Here is a 23,827-nt window from a genome sequence, read left to right as displayed (position 1 = left end):
AGTTGAAGTCCTATTGTGTATCAAGAAGAAAATATTAAACATTTCGCATACAAAATAAAGTCCGTACATTTATTTACCAGTGGACATTTCAGTTTACTTGGAGACAAAACTGTTCAGCTTCAATTGTGGATCACAACCTATTCTGTGATAGTTGATTATCATCTTCCTTTTTCAATATTTTCCAAAAACATTCATTTATAAGAAATAGGTGATATTTGTCTGAATGTACTAATAGTTATATTACAATGTGTGAATAAGTAGAAATATTTTTAAAATATAGGTAAGCATTTCCTCGTTCTTTCACAATATCATTCATCCACAGTTGTTACAAATAACCACTAATACCAAAAATTGGTGGGTTCTTGACATTTTGTGTTAACTGAGTCAACTGTATATGCAATCTGAGACAAAAACAGAGGTCAAACACATTTTTCAGAGTAATAAAGACTTTTTCCAGTCATACTAAACTAACCTGAACACTTTCTCCATCTTTACAAACCAGTGTAGGCTCTACAGTATGATAATCCTTCCCAAGGACCCATTGCTTGGGTATCACACTATGAACTGGGACATCCAAGCTGAGCATGTTTAATGGCAAGGATGGATGACCACAGCCCTGCAATTCTTCTTCGTTTAATTCTTTTTCGGGCTGAGGAACAGGCTGCTGGGTTCGAAAGACACTGAATGAAACATCATCCTTCATAACATCAAAATCCCAGCAAATTACGCTTCCTTTGTCAGTGATATCGAGCACAACCTGAAAGGGATAAAAAAACATTTTCTAAAATTTGGATGAACTAAATAGCATTGAAAAGATTTTTGCAGAATTCTTCTTCATCACCATTATTATTTTCAACAATTACTATACATCAATAAATTACTATGAGCACAACTTGAAAAAACGTAAGCAGGCCCATTATTTAGGAGATCAGGGGGTTGAACAATAATAAAAAATCAGCACAAAAACTTGAATGAACCATTTAAAGATGAAAGTACACTCTGGTAGGGACAAAGAATAATCAAAGGATCCATGACAGGAAGAAGCTTTGTAGAATTGAAATCATAAAACAAAGAATTAAAACATTGGGTTTCTCATTAAAATGAAGTAATATGTTGCATATTAAACATGTAATATTTCCTAGACAATATTAGAACTTTGCTTCCCTACAGCTAATATCAAACCTTCTTACCTTTAAAGCTTTTTCTAGTGTCAAAAGTAAAACTGAAAACTACATAAAAAATAAAAAGGTGTCTAACAATTTCCTTGCTTTGGGTTTTGCAGCTTTAATAAATTCCGTAGATCTCTATTATGTTTTTGTTTCGTTGACACCTCCTTGATGAAAACAAAATAAAGGATAAAATTATTGAAACATTTTTGTAATACTTTTTGTTACTTCATTTATTTATTCATTTCTGAATTCAAGACGTTGGTTTTTTGATTCCAATAATAGGGAAGAAAAAGCATATCAACAAATTTTCCACAAATGGCAAAAACTTCAGCATTGTGTAGCAGCAAAAGAGTAAAAGTAATAGAAGTAAGTATAAGAAATCTTACTGCATTAATCAAGTAGAACTTAAATAAAAGACCCTATTTTTTTTTTTTTTTTCAAAAAATGCATTATTATAACTTATAAGTTAACAAATGGTTACCTCATGAAACTGGCCTTTAAGAAGGGAAATTACATGATACATAGAATCATCAAATAAATGATTTCCTTCTGCCTTCTCTTTCTCGTATTCTTCAACAGACATGTAAAAAGACTTGGGCACTAGACCACCTTCGCTCATTTTAGCCTAAAAAAGATGGGAGGAAATAAAATACCCACAGAGAAAAAGTTCAAATAACACAATCTTCAAGCATGGTCACCTTTAAATTTAGTATGGTGAGTTTCATTTCAAGAAACATTGAAGTCAAACAGGAAAATTTAGAGTAGACACAAAACACAAATTTCATAAAATAGGGTCTGGTGGGGGAAAGTGATCAATGGGGTAAAGTGGTCATACGTCAAATAAATGACTATAGCTTGGAAATAAATGTTCGAATGAATGTGAAAATTTTATTTTAGGTTCGGGGAGTTAGAAACTACATTTTGAATACAAAATTTCCAAAACTGGCAAAATTTTATTTGGTGAAGAAAATAATTTGTGTAAATATGAAAATTTTAAAAATCTAAACACCTTTTTTAACTTCTTTGGGAAATTTTGTTTGTTAGAATTATGAACAGATTGACGGCACAGGAAGTTTCCTACATGTCTTAAGATCGCTTACTCATTAGCAGTTAGTTGAATATATTTTAGATCAGTTTTTATAACAATTTCAGTAAGATGGGGTAAAGTGGTCATAATATTAGGCTTAACGAATATTGTTCTTCTAATGTCACTTAATAGTTATGTATAAGGTATTAAATATTAATTTCACTTAATATGTATTGTTTTTACCGTAAATGGGGTTAAATATACGAGTACATACGTATGCATACGCATATACTCATGCAGGCGCGTATATAAACGTATTCACATAAATGCACCAATAAATACGTATATGGGTATCTGCGATATGGGTATTTTTTATCTATGCAGATATACATTCGACTATACAAGTATATACTTGCTTTTACTCGTATGTATACGAACACTTATATACTCAGGTAGATATGTGTATACACGTACGTACTCGAGTAGACACTTACATACAAGCATATGACATACAAGTATACAGGGTTAGTTTAAACTCTTGGGAAAAATTTTAACAGATGTTAGAGGGGAGGATAAGAAGCAAGAATCACAAGGAACATATGGTCACAAACACCCCCAAAGCAGAATACTTTAGGATGTTCTGCAACGCAAAATCATTTGACTAAAATTGTTCTGCAAGTACTTCAAGCATTGTACGCGAAAAAACGTGACGTTTTCCACAAATTGGGTGCCAAAAATCAAAATTGTTTCACATAGGAGTTTTTTTCTTTTTCAAACTGGACTGTTGCTACTTATTTCTGTGGAAATGATATATTTCCGGAAACATGACAGCTATCAACCAAATGACTAATTAAAGAGCACTAAATTTGGAAAATCAGTTGACCATGAAAAGTATAAAACCAAAAAAACTTCAACAAGGTGTAAAACCTAAACCGAATTGAGATTCTCCAAAAATAGTTTGTTTGCTTTCTAAAATGCATAGAAAGAGCAAAGATACCAAATTTTTTTTCAAAACCCGGACCTAGGTGGCAAACGACATTTTTTTTTTGGTTAATTTTACATGGCATGAAGGAGCAATTAAAATAATGTAACAACGTAAATAAACTACTAATATAAAAAATAAATTGAGTCGAGTTTGGGTTGCATATAAAACACTTCAAAACTTTCTAAGTAATTAAAATATTTTCTGGATGCAAAGGGATTGAAATCTCAAACAAGACACGTAATTTCCGGCGATGGACGTGTTTCAATAATAGCATGTTTCCAAAACATTCGTGTATGGCCGAAATTGCAGTGGATGAAGATCGACTAGGAAAGTCCTACAAAGGACTTATCGAATTACACTTATCGAAAGGACTAATCGAATAGCTTTCCACAAATTAATCGTAATTTACGAGAATTTTAAATTTTCTTCTAATTTTAAGAAATCTGCAGAATTTTTGCAAAATTCGATCTTGAGTTGGAAGATATTTAAATCGATTATTTCAGACAGGGCAGAAATCCAACTAATGCAACTTTTCAGGAATCAATAAAAAGGGATTATTTCATTCAGAAATGAACTAAATTCTACGAAGATTTTTGACTAATCTAGCCACAAGTAGGATCATTCCCTCACCTTAAATTACGTTTCATTTTATCACTGAAATTATTATTATTTTTTTTTAATTTGGACTTATGCCCTTTCTGCAATAAATATCCTGAAAAACTAGTTTAGAGTGATGAAAGTGTAAATCAAGTGAAACAGATTTGTTATTTAAGCAGGCAACATTGTGAAGACTACGCAGGTCCTAATGATAGCATTATGATGCTGCCAGGGTGGTTTGCCAGAGTCATAGTAAATAATTAAAAGCCTAATACTATGCCAGAAAAATACAACTCATATGAAAAATTAACACACTTAAACTAGGCTAACAGTGTTTTGCTCACTAACTTCATAAGTTCATATTTATTTGTAAAATTGTTGTAGAAATTTGGTGATCACATTTTTATTCCTAATTGAATTTCAAATAGAATTTTACTTCCATTACTCAAAATATAATGCAAAAAATGAAAACCAGACAAAACTTCTGAAAAATATACGGAACTATGAATAAAAAATTTAAAGGAAGAAAAGCGTAAAAATATGTTAGAAAAAAAATGGACTTAACTGTGTCAAATCATTTTTTTAGCCCGCGCCAGGGGAGGGGGGGGGGCGAAGTTCGTGATTTTTCCGGAGGGGGTCCCCGGAGGTCTGAAGTTCGGGAACCTCTGTTCTATCGAATATTTAAACATCATGAATGTTGATAATTAAAACATTTGTCGCCCAGTAGAATCTTTTTCCAAAATCTCAATTTGAGAGGTAAGTATTCCTCTTAAAAAATGAAGGGCATCTGTCTTAGCAGTTATAAATTTCATTGTTTTCAACAGATTTGAAGGTGAAAAAATATTTATGTTATTTCGGGATTTCACTTCTAAGACATCGGCTTCTAAGACACATGGTTATAATATGTGATATCTGTTTAACGTTCTTTCTACTATCCTAAAATCCCGGTCGCATAGGACAAACAATTGTCCTCCCAGAGGAAAATTATCAGCAATCTTGTTAAATTTCTTCAGTGTTATTTCTACAAAAAGTCTCCTGCATTGTTATTATTTTGGCCAGCGTATATCTCACTGAAAGCATCCAGTTTTTTCGCAGTTAATAGACTGATGTTAATAGAACCTCTGAGAAATTAGTGACTTTCATTCCGATTCCGTGATTTTGAATCCCCCCCCCCTCAGCTGACGAACATACCATTACCCAGATTACGCTAGATCAAAAGAGTTATTTGTTTTTACTTCATTTGCCGAAAAATCTAGTTATTCTATGATCTTTGCCATAGCGTCTTACTATTTCTTCCCTCGTGTTTAGTGCAAAAAAGGCATAAGTCTGGAACTTATGTCCGTTCTGCACGAAACGAAAAATGTGACCCCAAAATAAAGTGCTTTGTTGTACAAGGATTGACTTTTCTGCTACACCAGTCGATGCCTCTACATACAAACATGGGAAAACCAAAGCTAACTCAATTTTGAAAAAAAAATGTGACTTATACCTTTTCCGCAATAATCAATTCGTTATGAAAGCCTACCTAGGATCTGATCTTTAAACGCGTTTTACTCGAAACTTAAAATAGTTCACTTGCATCACTTTGCTTCTCACTGCCTCATTTGTAGAAAGTTTACAGTTTCTACAGATTTTCTGCACCACAGTTTCTGCAGATTTTCGGCACCGCGGTTTTTGCAGATTTTCGGCAGAAGTTTTACTGAAATTTGCAGAATTTCTGCAGAAAATTTATCAGTCTTCCTCTCACATTTGAAAAGAATTGTTCTGCAGCTAAGGCATCTGTTCTGCGACGTACGTCGCAAATTTAGTAGTATTCTGCTTTGGGGACAAACACAATGCTGACGCGCTACATGCACGCAAAGCCAAAGACTGATGGATGCAAAACAGGTCACAAATTTGTTACACTAAGACAATTTTGCACAACACTTTAGGTCGTAAGAAAGTTTTAAAGTGATTGAAGAAATTTGCGGCCTGCAGCTGTAATACATGCATCGCAATCACAAAGCACTCTCTGTTGTAATAACGAGACTTTTGAAAATCTTTCATCCGTCACTGCGCCTTTGTTGCGATGCGTTTATTAGAACTACTACGGGCCGTAACTTTTAACAAGTGCTCTAAATATTTCTTAAAAACTTAAAATTTTGAGTAAAATCATCTTTGTTTAAAAAATTTGTGACCTGTTTTGCATCCATGAGTTTCTGGCTTTGTGTGCATGTAGCGCGTCAACGACCATAAGCTCCTTATTATTCTTTGCTTTTTATCCTCACCTCTCACACCCCTTAGATTTTTGCCCAAGAGCTTGGATTCGCTTTGTAAGCATACATGTATGTTAAGCGTATATACTCGTGAATACATATATGTACTGGTGTATACACGTAAATGTAAGTGTATACACCAGTACATATATGTATTTAATTGTGTTTTCAGGTATATAATTGTATTTATACGTATACATACGTATATACTCGTGCTTCCATATATACATGTATATTAGGGTGGAACGAAAAAAACAAAGTTTTTATTTTCGAATCGTAATAGTGTGGAAAAGTTGCGATTGGTGAAGACTTACAAAACAAAACAAAAATTTTAAAAATCGGATAATATCTTCCGATCCCGCAACGAGCCTGAATATTTGAAAAAAATGGAAAATTTCGTGTTTTCTTAGTGATTTTTCAAAACTTTTGTTTTAATGTTTCTTTTTAAGGCTCTAAGACGGAAAAGTGATTGGTAAAGCTTTCAGAAAAAAAAAATTGAAATCGAATAATACCTTCTGATCCAGAAACAAGCCTAAAATTCGAAAAAGTTGAGAATTTCAGGTTTTTTACCGAATTTTTAACATTTTTGGTTCAATGTACTTTTTCAGGCTACAGAACGGAGAAGTTACGTTTAGTGAAGACTTCAAAACAAAAAAAAAATATCTTTTTGAAATAAAACAATATTTTCCGATCGCGCAACGAACCTACATGTTTGAAAAAATGAAAACTTTAAGCCCTTTTTCAGCTTTTTTTTAATTTAAGTTTACCGATCCTCATAAGTTCGGTATGAAATACTAATGGAAGAAGGTTTGTTCATAAAACAAATGTGATATTTTAGTATTAGCCTGCCTGTGAAATTGTCCACGTGGCCCTTTAATCCCGCTAGACTTATATTTGTTTATGCCGCTCAGTACAGTGTATGCATCTAATACACCCCATTAGCGCCTCACGATCTTGAATTTCTGAGCTTTTTAGTTGGCTTGTGTCTATAGGTATCTTACTTAAATGAATAAAGCAGTCATGCTGGCATCAGTATTTCTCAATGTTTCTAATGTGTGTGTGAAGTCGATTTGCTCTGCTAAACGTGTTTCAAACATGAATCCATCTTTGCAGAAAAGAATAACGAGAAAGTCCTTTGAGTGCCCTATATTTGGCCACCCGAGAGATTTGCCAACAAATAAGCTCCCTACTTATGAAAATGTACTTCAAAGTTGCTTTCAAGAGAGATTTGAGTTAGCTAGAAAAGTCAATAACACGAAAGCGAGTTCTTCCATTGTTAAGGACATAGTGGCGCAAAAAAAATTAAATGTATCTTTGATAAGGCCTCGATTATTACAGTTTCCGTGAAAAGAATTGCTCAGCTCATTGATATCTTCTATAAAAATATCTCAATTTCATGAGATCTTACAACCGAGACATTATGTTGGACGAACATTGCAATGGGCTATTTGTTTATTACATTTCACTGAGTTGCCTTTTCGCCATCTTTTTCGGTATTTGGATGGTGGAACAACTGGCCCAAATTCGTTTTCCGGACCAATAGGAGAACAACTCAGAGGTTGCGAAAAACTGCCAGTAATAGATTTTCAAGCAATTGACTGTACAATTCCAGATGTAAACAGAAAGTGCTTGAGCAAGGATCAAAGATATCTTTTAGATATATCTCATGCAATAAAGATTGGCAATTGCCCAAATGATTTGTCAAATCGTGACCCTGGCCCACTCTCACATTCCAGATGGCTCACTTGTGCAAATAGAGTCCTTAGACTGTACGTAAGTGTATCGATTGCATCAGGTGACTTAAAAGACATAGTGACTTTTATTTTGAGATGTTACGTGCCGGTTTGGTTTGAAATAAAGAACCGCAAAAATTTCAAAGACGGTGCCATTCATGTTTACAGAACAATTCAAACCTGTCGATACTTACCTGACAATCTAAAACAAGTTGTTTACCCTGTCATTGAAAGAAACTCTTTCTTTGCGCATCCCGAAAACTTATTAATGGCAATAGTGTTTGATGAAAGGAGGCACATAAGAGAACTAGCGTTTAAAAACGTCTTAAAAGCCAGGGAGTCTGCTTCTAAAGGCAAAAGCATTAGAGACTTTGTCATTCCATCTCTAAATTTCGAAGCAGAAGATTACACAGAGATTATTAATTGGAACACGACAAAGCTATCTTCTCCACCTTTTCTTCGAAAAGTTCCTAACAAAGACGTTGAAAATCTTATTGCAACAGGCACTATACCCGACTGGGATATAAAACTATTCCCTTGCCATATACGCAAGCTGTCGAAAGATGTGTGAAGCTAGTGACGGAGGCTTCACTCAAAGTGTGTGAATTTAAATCAAGAGATAGCTACATAAGAGCAACATTGAAATCTAGTTCAATTATGCCCGAATTTTCCAAAAAATCTGATTATAAAATAGCTTTAACAAGTAACACTTAAAACAATAAGACTTGTACACTGGATTGTAAATTTGGTAAATATTTCATATCTTTATATTATTTGAAAATGTTTCATTGTTGTAAAGAATGGTAGTTTTGCATGTTTAGAAGATACCTTAAAAGTCAAGAAATAAATTAATGTTTATGTGTAACATAGTGTTTTTTAAAAGGCTTTTCCCTGTAACACCGGGGGAAACAAGAAGAACAATTTAATTTTTAATCAATATAAAAAAAGATGAAATTCTCCCCTTTTTTTTTACTTTTCATGCTTGTTCCTGGATCAGAAGGTATTATTTGATTTCAATATGTTTTTTTAAATTTCTGAAGGCTTCAGCAATCGTAACTTTCCCGTCTTAGAGTATTAAAAAGAAACGTTGTAGCAAAGTTTTTAAAAAATCGCTAAAAACATGAGATTTTCCATTTTTTTCAAATTTTTAGGCTCGTTGCGGGATTGGAAGATATTATCCGATTTTAAAAATTTTTGTTTTGTTTTGTAATTCTTCACCAATCGCAACTTTTCTGCACTATTACAATTCGAAATTAAAAACTTTGTTTTTTTCGTTCCACCCTAATGTATTGTAGCGGATTCGGTGCGACTTCCACTTTCTTGAAATGAAGACACAGTTCTTGATAAAAAAACACAGGAAATTTATTTACACTATGTACAGGAGAAACCGTTAACAACTGCTAAATTATTCATCAGCAATTATCACACAACACCGTAAACTCAACGTTTACACACGTATTTACTTCCAAATACGAAAACAACACAGCGAAATGCCTCGCTATAAACAGAGCTAATACACACACTCAGTTCGAAATCTGAATCGAAACTCCCTGTTTATCCATCGCTAACGGCTTTTATAAACATCGAAGAATTTTCCACAACATTCTTTCTGCTTCCAGAAATACGTAGACCGTTTTACAACTACACTTCCATTGATAAAATCAGTGAATGAAATAAGAAAAAAAAGAATAGGGGGTTGTATACTTTAGCCATATGTTAAGGGGTTGTATATTCATTACGGGAAACTATTTACAGGTTACGTTACTACAATAATTACTATTTACAGAATTTGTAACATTGCCCCCTTCCTAAGGACTGCACGTCCCGGGCAGTACAATCCCCAGAAAGGGTGCCAAACTTCTATCACAAGTTTACAAATATACACATTAATTAATAACTAACAGATACAGAAAACACAATAATAACAAGAAATATTACTAAACATTAAAAGCAAAAATTATCTACCACTTTTATGTTATCAACCATGGTTGTTTACGTAATACTCATGAACTATGGCCATAGTATGGGGCTAACCGATCATAATGTACAACCCTAGGTTTTGCATTAGGTGATTTTTGGATCCTCACTACGACGTCATTTAGTCGGTTAACGACTTTGTAGGGTCCATCCCAATGCGACTGCAATTTGGGTGAAAGACCTTTCCGTCGGATGGGATTCCATAACCAAACCTTGTCGCCTTCGTTGAATTCATGTCCAGTAGACCTTGTGTCGTATCGGGTCTTCATCTTCTCCGCCGCGATGTTGATTCGCTCTCGTGCGAAGTTATGAACGTCTTCCAATCGGGCCTGGAGATCCTGGATGTACTCCTCAGGCGATGAAGGCGCACCCGGAGGACGACCGAAGACGAGATCACAAGGTAGCCGAAGCTCTCGTCCGAAGAGCATCTGAGATGGGGCATATCCGGTAGTCTCGTGGACAGCACTGCGGTAGGCCAGCAGGAACAAAGGTAGCTTCTTGTCCCAATCCTGTTGATTTCTGGATACCATAAGTGAGAGATTATTTAGGATTGTGCGGTTAAATCTCTCCACCATGCCGTCCGATTGTGGGTGTAGTGGTGTTGTCCTAGTTTTCTCAATTCCGAGAATTTGACATAGGCCCTTAAACACAGCAGAGATGAAATTCCTCCCTTGATCGGAATGAATCTGCAAAGGTGTTCCGTATCTCGAGATCCAATGTTGGACTAGAGTCTCTGCTACGGTGGTAGCCTCTTGATCTGGAATGGGATATGCTTCCGGCCATTTGGTGAAGTAGTCGATGGAAACAAGAATGTATTTGTTCCCATCAGCAGTTCTTGGTAGAGGACCCAGGATGTCGATCCCAATTCGTTCGAAAGGAGCTCCAACGTTGTACAGATGTAGCTTCCCTCTGCTTCTCTTCTTCGGTCCTTTACGAGCAGCACAGGCGTCACAAGAATGGCACCACTTCTCCACGTCATCCTTCGCCTTGCTCCAGAAGAAGCGCTCCCGAACTTTATTGAGAGTTTTCAAGACACCAAAATGTCCTCCAGTCGCACTACTATGTATTTCTTTCAGAACATCTGAAATCCTGGATCGAGGAAGTAGTAACTGCCACCTAGATGTCTTGCCGTCGTCAGATTCCCATTTCCGGTGTAGCACGCCGTTCCGTAAATGGAGTGAGTTCCATAAAGCCCAGTATCTTTTTGTTGCAGGACTGAAGATGGAAACGTCCTGCCAGCTAGGGCGTCGACTGTCACTTTCCATGAACTCTAAAATTGGTTTTATGTCGGGGTCTTCAAGTTGATCTTTTCGAACTTGGTCATCACTCCATGGATCAGGTTCTGATGATGTTGGAGTCACTGTCACCTGATAGGCGGTAGGGCTAGTCGTTCCATACTGTTTCTCGATTCGGGAACAATAGTGGCAGTTCTCAGGACAGGGTCTCCTTGATAAAGCGTCAGCATTACCGTGAGATAACCCTTTTCGATGCTTGATCTCCATGTCATATTCCTGGAGCCGCTGTATCCATCTGGCTATCTGGCCTTCTGGATTCTTGAAGTTCAAAAGCCAAGTTAACGAGGCATGATCTGTCCGAAGCAGAAATTTTCGGCCGTAGAGGTAATGATGGAAGTGTTCTACAGCTTTCACTATGGCCAGTAACTCCTTTCTGGTGACGCAGTAATTTTGCTCCGACTTTGATAAGCATTTGCTCCAGTAAGCGATGACATGTTCATTTCCGTCAATTTCTTGGGATAAAACAGCTCCGATGCCCTCGTTGCTCGCATCAGTGTCCAGGATGAAGGATTTTTCAGGCTGAGGATAGGCGAGGATAGGCGTTGATGTTAAAGCCTCCTTCAGTCGTAGAAATGCATCTTCGCATTCTTTGGACCATTCAAACTTTTGCTTGCTCTCCGTCAGCTTATGCAAAGGTCGTGCAATGTTGGAAAAACCCTTCACAAACTTCCTGTAGTACGTGCAAAGCCCCAGGAAACTTCGCAACTGATGGATGTTTTCGGGACGACTCCAACTCCTGACCGCAGATACCTTCTCTGGATCGGTTTGTACACCCTCAGAAGAGATGATGTGACCAAGGTAGTTCACTTCCCGGCGGAACAAATTACATTTGGATGGGCTTAACTTCAGATTGGCTTCCTTAAGCTTTTGCAGCACCTTCCTAAGATTTGCCAGATGTTCTTCGAAGCTGCGTCCCACGATGATGATATCGTCTAAGTAGACCAGACAGGATTCGTAAGAGAGTCCTTTTAACACTGTCTCCATAAGACGCTCGAACGTAGCTGGTGCATTGCAGAGGCCGAAGGGCATCACTTTAAACTGCCATAAGCCTTGTCCAGTTGTAAACGCTGTCTTCTCTCGGTCCTCAGGGTGTATCTCAACCTGCCAGTAGCCGCTCTTCAAGTCCAGGGTCGAAAACCACTTGTGTCCGGAAAGAGTGTCCAAGGTGTCGTCTATCCGTGGAAGAGGGTAGCTGTCTTTCTTGGTGATTTCATTCAGCCGTCGGTAATCGACACAAAATCTGGTGGAGCCATCTTTCTTTCGGACCAAGACGATGGGAGAGGCCCAAGGACTGGATGACGGTTCGATTACATCATTCTCCTTCATCTCTTTCAGGAGGGTCTCAACCTCTTCCTTCTTGGCGAACGGTAGTCGTCTTGGATGCTGTTTAATAGGGGGGTGTTCTCCAGTGTAGATCCTATGCTGCGTTAAATTCGTCCGGCCCACATCCTCCGATGTAGATGAAAACAGATGCTTGAAGTCGTCCACCAATTGTTCCGCAGCAGTTCTTTGATCCTTCGATAAGGGTGCACTCCCAATTAACTTCGATGTCAAGGACTCAGAAGACACAGTCTCGGGGGAATTGATTCTTCTAATGATGCAGTTTACGGGAGTACAAGTTGCTAACACTTCGCCTTTCCGGATATTCCTTGGCCTTTCACTCACGTTGGCGACTCTCACAGGAATTACATCCTTGGAAAGGTCCACAAGCGTAGATGCCACCAGCACTCCTTTTGGGTTATTGCTTAAGTTGGGGTATTCAATGAGTCCAAATCTAAAACTATTGCTTTCTTCAATGGAGCCGGGTATTAATGATTCTGACCTTGAGGGAATTGATAAATCTGTTTGGGCAATTATTTGATGAGCGGATTTTACATCACTTTCTGCGGGAAAGACTGCTATGTCTTCTCTCGTCGAGTGCAGCTCGTTAGTCTTGAAATCGAGGTTGAAGTCATACTTCTTTAAAAAGTCCAATCCGAGAATGAAGGGGTCTATGATAGCAGCAACGAATGCGGTATGATGGTAAATGGCATTTCCAAACACAATTTCTAAGTTCACTTTACCTTCAATCTCGATCTTGTCACCTGTCACAGTTTGGAGGGTAACGCAGGGCGGCGTCCACAGAATGTTGAGTCCAAATTGACGAGCCACATCTGTTCTAATGATCGTAACATTGGCTCCAGTGTCAATAATCAGTTCGCAGGGAAACCCGTTTACATATGCGTAAACAAACAGTCCATTACTGCCGCCACTCGTCGATGAAATCTGGAAAACTTTAAGATGGGGCTCATTCCAATTTGGCGACCTCCGCCCCGCGAGATTGCCATGGCTTAGTTTTCCTGGACCTGCGAGGGAGAGGTGCTCTTCCCTCTGGTTTCTTGGCGAGCTTCACAGTTTCTTCGCAAGTGACCCTCGCCGCCACATTTCCAACACTTAAGTGATTGTCCATTTTGGTCCTTGGGAGCCGAAGTCCTTTTGAGGATTCCTGCAATTTCTTTTATTTGCTTTTCCAGTTCAGCAAAGCGTGACGAAACCGGATCAGGCTCATCAGTTTTGACGCCGCGGATCGAATGGCGATCCTTGCGGGTTGCTTGATGGGCGGCCTCCAACTTCATCGCATACACAACAGCAGAATTCAGGTCTTTGACATCCGCCATCCGTAGAGCTTTCTGGATTTCCGGATCTCGAACCCCGTCGATGTAGTAGTTGAGTGCCAGGTTGTCCCGAACATCCGCAGGACAGTCGCAAAAAGCAAGATGAGACAGTCTTTCGATGTCCGCCGCGAGCTCTTGCAGGGTTTCTCCGGTTCTCTGGAAACGGGACTTCAACTGGAGTCGGCTGAAATCTTTCTGGCACTTCTCACCGAAGCGAAGCTCCAACGCAGATGTGAGGGCGGCGAAATCCAGGCGCTGGCCGTCCGGAAGGTTCTGAAGAATGTCCGCTGCGTCACCTCTCAGGGATGCTGCAAGATGGCAGGCCTTGGTAGCAGAGTCCCATCCGTTCGCTTCCGCCACTATCATGAACTGAGTTTTGTAAACCTGCCACGAAGTTTTCCCATCAAATGTGGCAAGTTTAATGGACGGTCGAGCAACCGATGTGGGAGCGCCAAACTGTACAGAGCTGCTTTCCGCGGTCGCCAATCTCCTTTCCAGGTCTTTAAAGATGTCTTCTTTAAGTTGATGAAATTTTCTATCTTCTTCTTCCAGTTTATTTTCTACAGCATTGCATCGGCCTTCCACGGAACTTAATTTTTCTTCAAATTTCTCTTCGATAGCATCAACTCGATGCTCTATCTCATTAAATTTATTTTCCATCACAGTCTTTACCGAAGTAAGATCGTTTTTAATTTCCTCTTGGTTAGAAACTAGGTCATTTTTCAGCACCGTTAAATCACTTTTCAATTGGTTTTGATTAGCCGCCATATCATTTTTTAATTGTTCTTGATTAGCTGCCATATCATTTTTTAATTGTTCTTGATTAGCTGCCATATCATTTTTTAATTGTTCTTGATTAGCTGCCATATCATTTTTTAATTGTTCTTGATTAGCTGCCATATCATTTTTTAATTGTTCTTGATTAGCTGTAAAACTTGCAGTCAAGTCACTTTTTAATTGTTCTTGATTGGCTGTAAAACTTGCAGTCAAGTCACTTTTTAATTGTTCTTGATTAGCCGCCATATCACTCTTCACAGAGGTGATTGCGTCAAGAAGTTGTTTTAATTGTTCATCCATTGCGCGAGTAATCACCATAAAAATAAAGTCCTAATTCAAAAAAAAAGTCTTTATGAAAAAATGTCCAAAGTCACACTTACTCCAAGAAAGTCCAGAAGAAGCCCCACGTTGGGCGCCAATTGTAGCGGATTCGGTGCGACTTCCACTTTCTTGAAATGAAGACACAGTTCTTGATAAAAAAACACAGGAAATTTATTTACACTATGTACAGGAGAAACCGTTAACAACTGCTAAATTATTCATCAGCAATTATCACACAACACCGTAAACTCAACGTTTACACACGTATTTACTTCCAAATACGAAAACAACACAGCGAAATGCCTCGCTATAAACAGAGCTAATACACACACTCAGTTCGAAATCTGAATCGAAACTCCCTGTTTATCCATCGCTAACGGCTTTTATAAACATCGAAGAATTTTCCACAACATTCTTTCTGCTTCCAGAAATACGTAGACCGTTTTACAACTACACTTCCATTGATAAAATCAGTGAATGAAATAAGAAAAAAAAGAATAGGGGGTTGTATACTTTAGCCATATGTTAAGGGGTTGTATATTCATTACGGGAAACTATTTACAGGTTACGTTACTACAATAATTACTATTTACAGAATTTGTAACAGTATATACGAGAGTAGACACGTTCAAACACGCACTAAATGCATCCACGAATTTACTCGTGTATACCCGTATATATTTATGTACAGTTATGTATACACCCACATGTGTGTGTATACATAACTGTACATAAATATATACGGGTCTTTTCCCCATCCCATGGGGGTAAAGTGGTCATAAATACAAAGGGAAAAGAAAGTGTTATAAAACTAATTAAATCAATATTTTTTTTCTAAACTTCAATGTACTGTGTTCTTTAATAATGCAATGTAAAATAACGACAAAAAAAGTTGAAGTGTTTAAATAATTTGTTGTATTTATTATCCACCAAAGTTGAAAACCTACGATTTTATGACCACTTTACCCCACCAGACCCTACAGTAGACCCTCGTTTTACGAGGGTGTTATGTTCCTTGGAAATGCCGCGTAAATCAAAACCGCGTAAATTAAGACTTAATACTACTGTTAAAACAGGGGTTAGGTTCCATAGATTTAAAAAAAAAAACTTCATTCTATTGATGACAAATTGTATAATAAGGTTAAAGTGTACTTATATAGATTTATATGAACAACATGCATAAAGAAAACACAAATTGATTTATTGTTTATGAAATGGAGCTGGCTATGATAGTCTCTTGACTCTCAATTTTTCTCTGTAGTTATTTGTAGAGCATAAACACATCCATGACCACTGCGTCATTTACATGATAAAATCTTCCTTCACTAACAAATCAGAAAAATCATTTCTATTGTCAATGCATGGCTCAAAATTTTCAATGTTATCATTTTTGGTTCTGTATTATCGATGTTGGTATCCTCGTTGCTTTTGTCCTCCTTTGTCACTTCTAAAAGCTCTTCTTCCAGTGAGTTCTGAACTGTGTGAGTCTAATTATTTCACTTCCGGAAAGAGCTCTGGAGCCAATTGCACAAAATGTCTCCAGTGGCTCAAGCTCAATTATTAGCATGCCAAAATGCAGTTTATTACATTGCAGTTGTAATCTGAAATCTTTAGAAGTTTGGATTTCGAAAGAGGGGAAAATTTTATATGTTTGCATTGCCGCATTCACATAAAACCGAAACTCATCCACGTGAAATAAAATAAAGGTGTAAAATCTTACACCATGTATAATTGAAACCGTGTAAAATGAACCTGCGTAAAAAGAGGGTCTATTATAATTAAAATTTTCTTTTCTTATATTTGAACAAATAGCACTGACAGTGAAAATTGAATCATTTGGTACCTGGAGGCTAGACCGTAGCAGAAAAATAGTTTTATAAACAAAGGAATATAAATGTAAGTACACAGCTCTGAATTAAAAAAAAAAAAATAGTAATAATAATAATTATCCAGGCATTATTAACTTTTCTCAAAGGATATGACTTTCAATTTGCAAACAGATTAAAGTACAGCAAATCAACATTAACGGGAAAAGTCAAAACTGGTGGTATACATGAACGGAATTCTACATTTTTCCAAAACATAATTCTCTAAAATTTTATTTTTGGATGCTAATAAACCATTGGCAAAGGAATAGTGGCTTGCTAAACACAGCTTTGTTTTGCAAACCGGTTTTAACTATGAAACAACTTGACTTGAACAGATTGGAAAGCAGTGGCTTTAAAATGTTTTAATATTTTCTAAGAAAAGTAAATATGTAAATCAAATTAAAAATTGAAAACAAAAGTTAGAGAAATATTTTCTCATTCAATACACGGGGGGGAAAAAAACTAGTATTTTGAATTCTCTTTCATATGCACTTTTTAACCATGAAAGAGATTTTCTTAGTTTCTTTTGAACTTTGTCTCATTATGTTTCAAGTAACTAATTTAATTCACATCTGCAGGAGGTTTTTGTAATTTATACTACAAGGATACCACTCTAAAAACAGACATATATCTACTTTTTAATAACATTTACTCCCCGATCTGATCCGCAGTGGCAAATACCAGGGGAGGTCATGGGGGCATGACCTCCTCCCCCCCCCCCAAACTATCGACAATAGTATCTGTCCACATTGTGCTTTAACACTGTGTGAATAAAATGTAAACAATTTCAGTTGTCTTTTCAATTCATTAATTATTTTTGAAATTTCTTCTTTCATTGCTTATGAAATTAATTTGCAATGCTTCTGCTTTATTAGGAACCTTATTCCTGACCGATTTTGTGCTTTTTATTGACACCCAAGCATTTAGGAAATTTTTTGTGCCCAATTTGTAGTTCAGGTGGTGGGGGGTAGTCCATACCCGCCTCTCATTGAAGTACAATTTCTGGGAAGGGAAAAAACAAACACATAATATTTCTTACAATGTTACAGAACTTGAATGACTGTCAAATTATCTCAATGTAACCCCCCCCCCCCCCCCAAAAAAAAAAAAAAAAAACATTTTTGTATATACAATCAATTACAAGCTGTAATTATCAGCAATATTGTGAAATAAAAATGTAACATTGAGACAATAACAGATGAGAGGAGGATATTATGGAATATCATTTACGTTTTGTATCAATGATTTAAATGATTTTTTGATTTAAAAAAAAACCCCCAAATCACCATGAGTACGTACATGAACTAAGTGCAATAAACTGCCACTTAAAAAAAAAAAACTTCTATTTTTTTAAGTTACAAACCAAGATTACTAAACTACTATGGAATAGTAGAGTATGGGGAAATGTCTTTTAAACTAGTACTGAAAAACTTTGAACCTTCTTTTTCTTTTGCTGCTTTGGAGCTTTCGAATTTTTCGATTGTCTTTTTCTCCTAGTTGATCCTCTAACTCTTTATGGGGAGTAGGTAGTCACAGAAAAAGATCCAACTTTCCTATCTCTATTTGACATTTGCATTTTTTAAGGTTGTGGTGTAGGGGCACGACAAAAGTGTTTGACATAACACTCTTCTGAGGGGATAGAGAAGAGCTAAGTTCAAAATCATGAACATTTGTAGCAAGTTGGGGACTCATAAGGTATTTCCCTTAAAATATTTAAACATCATTAAAAGTTAAATTTTTTTTTTGGATTTTGTTCAAAATTTTTTACAATGTAAAACCAGAGTATCAGCTTCACTCTTAAAAGCTTTATTCAAAGCTCTCATTATGGTTCCTATTAATATAACTGTCGAATGACAATGAATTTTCATAACAATGAGATTTATATTTAATCATTTAATAGGTAAATTACACGAAAATTTACTATTTTTTTATGCATAACTTTTTTCTAAAGGATAAGTTATGGTTAAACAAAGAGATTGGACCTAAGTTAGACCATCCCCTATCCATTATAAAAAGAATTTTCAAAATCAGTTCACTAAAATACACTATGACCCACCTCTTTGTGAAGTTGGTTACAAAAAAAAAGATCTTAATAAAGAATTTTAAATATTCCTCCTTTTTTAAGTTTACCATTCACAACAAATAAAACAATTTCAATTTTGAGTAACTAGAAGTCTTTCAATGTATAGAAAAAAAGACCTCAAAAATATAAGTAGAAACTAAAACTATAAATAAATGCTCAAAAATATAAGTAGAAACTTGAAAAGCTTGCTTTCATAAACTTACTTCACTATCGCCTCCAAGAAAATCCGGCAGATAAGCTTTTTCTACAAAATCAAATAATCCACCAGCACCTTGATAATTATTTCCACCATAAAATATAAATTTTGAGCGAGTGTTATCATTGATGAAGGTGCTAACAAGTGTCCAGAGGATGGGGAAGACACGAGGTGCACGAACAATCAGAACTCGGCCCATTGTTTCTGGATAGTTTGCCTCTACAATTTCAATTATGTGCAAAAGTGCCTTGACGCCAGGTCGCCACAAATGACGCATGTTAAGGCCCTCCAAATCCAGCAGACATGTCCAAGAACTAAAATTTTAAAGCCTATGTCAAGAACATGAAAGAAATATGCACATACATAATGGTATATTTTATAGAGTTGGTTTTCTGTTTAACGATGCTCTATTTAACAACTTTTTCAACTTAAAGACGACTTTCCATGGTCCTGGATCTTTCACAGTACATTTGGAAAAATTCTGTTATACTACTAATTCTACTTATGGGCGATTTTTTGTCCGCCCTTAATAGTCAATAAATAGAAAAGCATATATATATATATATATATATATATATATATATATATATATATATATATATATATATATATATATATATATAGGCAATTCCACGAGTAATTGACAGACATTTCTGTACCTCAGAGCCAAAAGGACGCAAGTCACAGTATGATAATTTTATAGCAGAGAGGAAAAACTTTTTTCTGACAAATGCAAAGGATAGGATGAGCTGTCTTTTGACTCAGGTAAAAAATTTCAAAGGATTTTTTTTTAAGAATTATGTTCACATGGCTTGATGCGGAATAGACTTCTACATACAATGCACTAATAAACCGAAAATCACAATTTTTTAACTTACGTCACTCTGGCTCTGAGGTACAGATTTTTTAAGCAAAACATTATGTATTTTGTAACATTCAAAGCAAAATACATGTTGTGCAAACGATCTTTTGTCCTGTAATATCGTATTTTTAAGCTAAATTTAATGGTATAATTGAACTCCCAAAATACATTTTGGATGATTTTTGAATATTTATTAAAAAAACAACTAACAGACATTTTAAAAAGTATGTCAGTCAGTTACCATGCTTTTAACAATTTTTTTTTTTTAAATCGTCCAAAATGTGTTTTGAGAATTTAATTATGCCATTGAATTCAGTCTAAAAAATAACATGTTCCATGGGAACAGTTTAAGAGTTATTAAAATTTGACATTTTTAATCACTTATTCAGCAATGGCTGGAGAAGAAATGTTTTTACACATTTGCTTTAAAAAAAGTACTAAGAGCAAGGAAGGTCCAATTTCTAAAGGGGGAGGGGCTTGTGCCGACACTTACCCCCCTATGAGTAGAAGTAAAAATCATTCGTCATAGAATTAAAAGAAGTAGGCATTTTCAAGCACACCAAACTGTGGGGGGGGGGGGGGGGCTTACGTTTGTGAATTCTGAAAATAGAAATATATATTTGTTTTATATCAGATTGGTGCATTTTCAAGTTTAAAATTGATTTAACAGCATCTTCAGTGAGTATTTTCTTGATTATTGGCAATTATAGAGTTTCAATTTGTTCTTATAGTATTTTAGATAACTAAATTGGGTATGTTGTCAAATGGAAACACAATGCATTTATTGGTTAATGCAGTTTTCCAAACTGTGGTCCGTGGACCTCTGGGGGTCCACGAGTCCATGCCAGGGAGTCTGCAGTGCTACCCAGCTAAAACGTCAAATATAATTGAGATTGAAGGACGAATAACAATATTTTAATTCAAAAGGAAAGCACATTTATGAGGAATAAAAAAGTTCTCACTTAAGTACATGCAGGACCCAACACCCCCCCCCCCCCTGCCCCTCGAAACTCTCGGGAGTAAACACACTACACATTAATTTTGTGTACATGACAAAATTCATACTGTTACAAAACAAAAAGTAAAATGCAAACATTGGGGCACATTTTTACAGCTGGGATTTTATATTTCAAATAAAACGTTTTTACACCTAATTGAATTTAAAAAAAAAAATTTTACTTCCATGATGACTCAAAATAATGTAAGAAATGAAAAGCATCATGTAAACTCATGTAAGAAATGAAAACCAGACAAGACCTGTGAAAAATATACAGAAGAATGAATAAATGAATTTAAATGAAAAAAAAAAAGAGTAAAAATATATTAGAGAAAATAGATTTAAGTGTGTCAAATCATTTTTTTTTTTGCTCGCGCGCGGGGGGGGAGGTCTGCATAATTTTTCTGGAGAGGGTCCCCGGAGGTCTGAAGTTTGGGAACCTTTGGGTTAATGTAAGATATATTTTTGCAGTAATATTCATAGCCGGACATCTTATGGAGTGTAATCATTGCAGCCTTATAGTTTTGATAATAAAAACGAAACCCTGCTCTTATTTTTAGGTTTAAGTTCCCTTTTATAGCTTGCAATTTAGTATCTAGTGCATTTAATGAGATACTGTTTAGCATTATTTGGAACGTAAGCATCCCATCATCTAAAACGCGATTGAAAATGCCTTTGATTAAACAATTTTAAACGACATGCAGCTTGTAAGGTGTTAAAAATCTCAGCAATAATACTTATTAAATCCCTTGCATAAATTATTATACAGCAAAAGGGCGCAATGGTAGTGTATGTGAAGAATGAAGCACACCTCGGCCTTACTGTTATAAAAACTGTTCTTGATCATTTTTAACCAGTTGGGACATGTTTAGTTGAATTGATTTTGATTTTAGACTTGTTCAAACAATAGCATCAAACAATACTGTTCTAAAACTAAAATTATGCTTCATAAATATTGTTTCATCTTACAGCTATATTAAAACATTCTCACTTAGAACGTTAACAGGTAAGAATTATTAGAACTAAAAAAGAAAAACTATTGAAATGCCTCAAGCAAATTAAGAGTTGGATGAAATTTTTATCAATTGTTTAAAAGAAAACTGCCCACATGATGTATAATGAAGCCATAGTAAAAATATTTTTCAACTAAGATTGAAAAACTCTTTTGTAGAACACATTTCAATAACTTGCCAATTGGCAACTTATTGAAGAATATGTTAAGAAATAAGGGGTCAATATTGCTAAACATAAAATTATTATTCATAAAAAAAAATTCCACCAAACAGTAGAAACAATAACACTAAATATCATTAAAATGAAAATACATCTATTCTGCCCTCCTAAGCCTAATGGGAGTACCTCAACTTTTTTTGCAATTGCATTTCTTCGTTGCTAAGGTATGTTTGAGAGGTAACCCATCTTTTTCCGAAGCCTAAAGGCCGTATCTCAATTATAAACTGTCAAAAATTATGAACACAATTTGACGTATCTAAAAAACATTGTTATTTCCTAAACTAAAAAGCAGTATCTCAATTTCCTTAGTGTAATGTCCTTAGTTAAAGTTTTACGTTAAATGTGTGTGCGAAATTTAATTTTATTAAATGGTCGATTTGCCGAAAATTACTCCCTCTTGAGATATGCCCATTAGGCTTAGGAGGGCAGTATTACATTAAGTCACAATTAAAAACAAAAAAATATGAACACTTTTGTTTTATAAAGATTTAGGGTAACGGCACCAGTAACAGCCAATAGTCCAGGAGGGTAAAATTGATGTTGCTGCGAACAACGAATACGGTGTAACCATCCAATGTTATCAGAGTGAATTTTATGAGCCAGTTAGAATTTACAAGGCAGAGGTGGAAGGTTATGAACAGCCACCACGAGGTCTGGCGATCTTTCATGCTCATTTAAATTTAATAAGGTTTTAGATCTAAAATTAAGGGACTTTTGCACATTTTGAAGAGAAAAGAGAAATTCTGTCCATTACTCATCCTTTCCTCATCCTATCTGTTACTCGGTATCATTAGAACTGTTGGTGTCTGTTACTGGGGGTCGGACCTTTTTTCGAAATTGAGCAAATAAAAATAGAATTAACTAATTCGCAGCCAAACGTTAGATGATCTGTAATTGCATGAGAGAAAAATAGTTTTAAAAGTCTAAATACATTAAAAGGCTCAGAAAACTGAATTAACCTGAAAGCAATGTCTTAAGAATGTCTGTTACTGGTGCCACTACCCCATAGATTTTTATTACATTTAATGCACTTATTTATTTATATTTGTTTTCTTTTGTATAACCATTTTTCAAACATGAATTTAGCATTCTAAAATAAAAAAAGGAGAGATTTAAAGACATAAAACCTCTGATGATTTTTAAATTAAATGTATTAACTTCACTCAAAAATACCTGAAATAAAAAAGGCTAGAACTGCCCATTTAAATTTTTTACAAAAAAAAAAAAAAGCTCTATACCTTACTGGTTTACCCATTGTTCGAGTCGCTTCCTCTACTCTTTTTAATCCCTCTTCGCACACATGCAATGTCTACAAAAAGGAAAAGAGTTAAATATGTTTTCTGAATAATACAAGCAAAAACCTACTAAAACATAAAATTTAATGCACATTATGACAGAATATAAAGAAATGAAAATGCCTCATATTTTCTGTGGCTTGTTCATATCTAGATAGTGATTCAACTATGTGCCCAAACTTTTCTGATTTTAAGTCATGATTTGGAGAAACCTGAGGCATGTCAGAAAAAAACATCATCACAAACAACCTTTTCCAATTAGAATAACCTACCATTAAAGGGTGAAGCCTTTCAATTGCCATATAGCACGGAAGAAGTGGTGGGCTTTTCTCATGATCCATAATAGTGAGCCACAAACCATGGACAGACTACGAACTATAAGCCCAGAAAGTAAGTTATTTTACTGACACCATGAAAGCTTCGGACGTTATATTAAAAAAAATTTCCGCAAACGTCTAAAAACTCCTAAACTCTTTTGTTCATTTTAAGTAATGAAAATATGT

General features: G+C 35.7%; 1 protein-coding gene across 1 annotated transcript in view; it reads right to left on the bottom strand.

The window, feature by feature from the left end:
* LOC129233938 (SEC14-like protein 1) overlaps nt 1-23,827 on the bottom strand; it is a 70,105-nt gene that overhangs the window by 6,633 nt on the left and 39,645 nt on the right. Inside the window, exons 10-13 of the mRNA XM_054867856.1 lie at nt 23,268-23,338; nt 18,945-19,251; nt 1,651-1,794; nt 473-757 (exon numbers count right to left, since the gene is read on the bottom strand). Of these exons, the coding sequence (XP_054723831.1) occupies nt 473-757; nt 1,651-1,794; nt 18,945-19,251; nt 23,268-23,338 (807 nt within the window). The remainder of the gene's footprint in view (nt 1-472; nt 758-1,650; nt 1,795-18,944; nt 19,252-23,267; nt 23,339-23,827) is intronic.

The sequence above is a fragment of the Uloborus diversus genome, unplaced genomic scaffold (assembly GCF_026930045.1).
Source record: "Uloborus diversus isolate 005 unplaced genomic scaffold, Udiv.v.3.1 scaffold_819, whole genome shotgun sequence".
NCBI lineage: Eukaryota > Metazoa > Arthropoda > Arachnida > Araneae > Uloboridae > Uloborus > Uloborus diversus.
The sequence above is the reverse complement of the archived record's forward strand: the minus strand, read 5'-3'. Positions and strand labels throughout refer to the sequence as shown.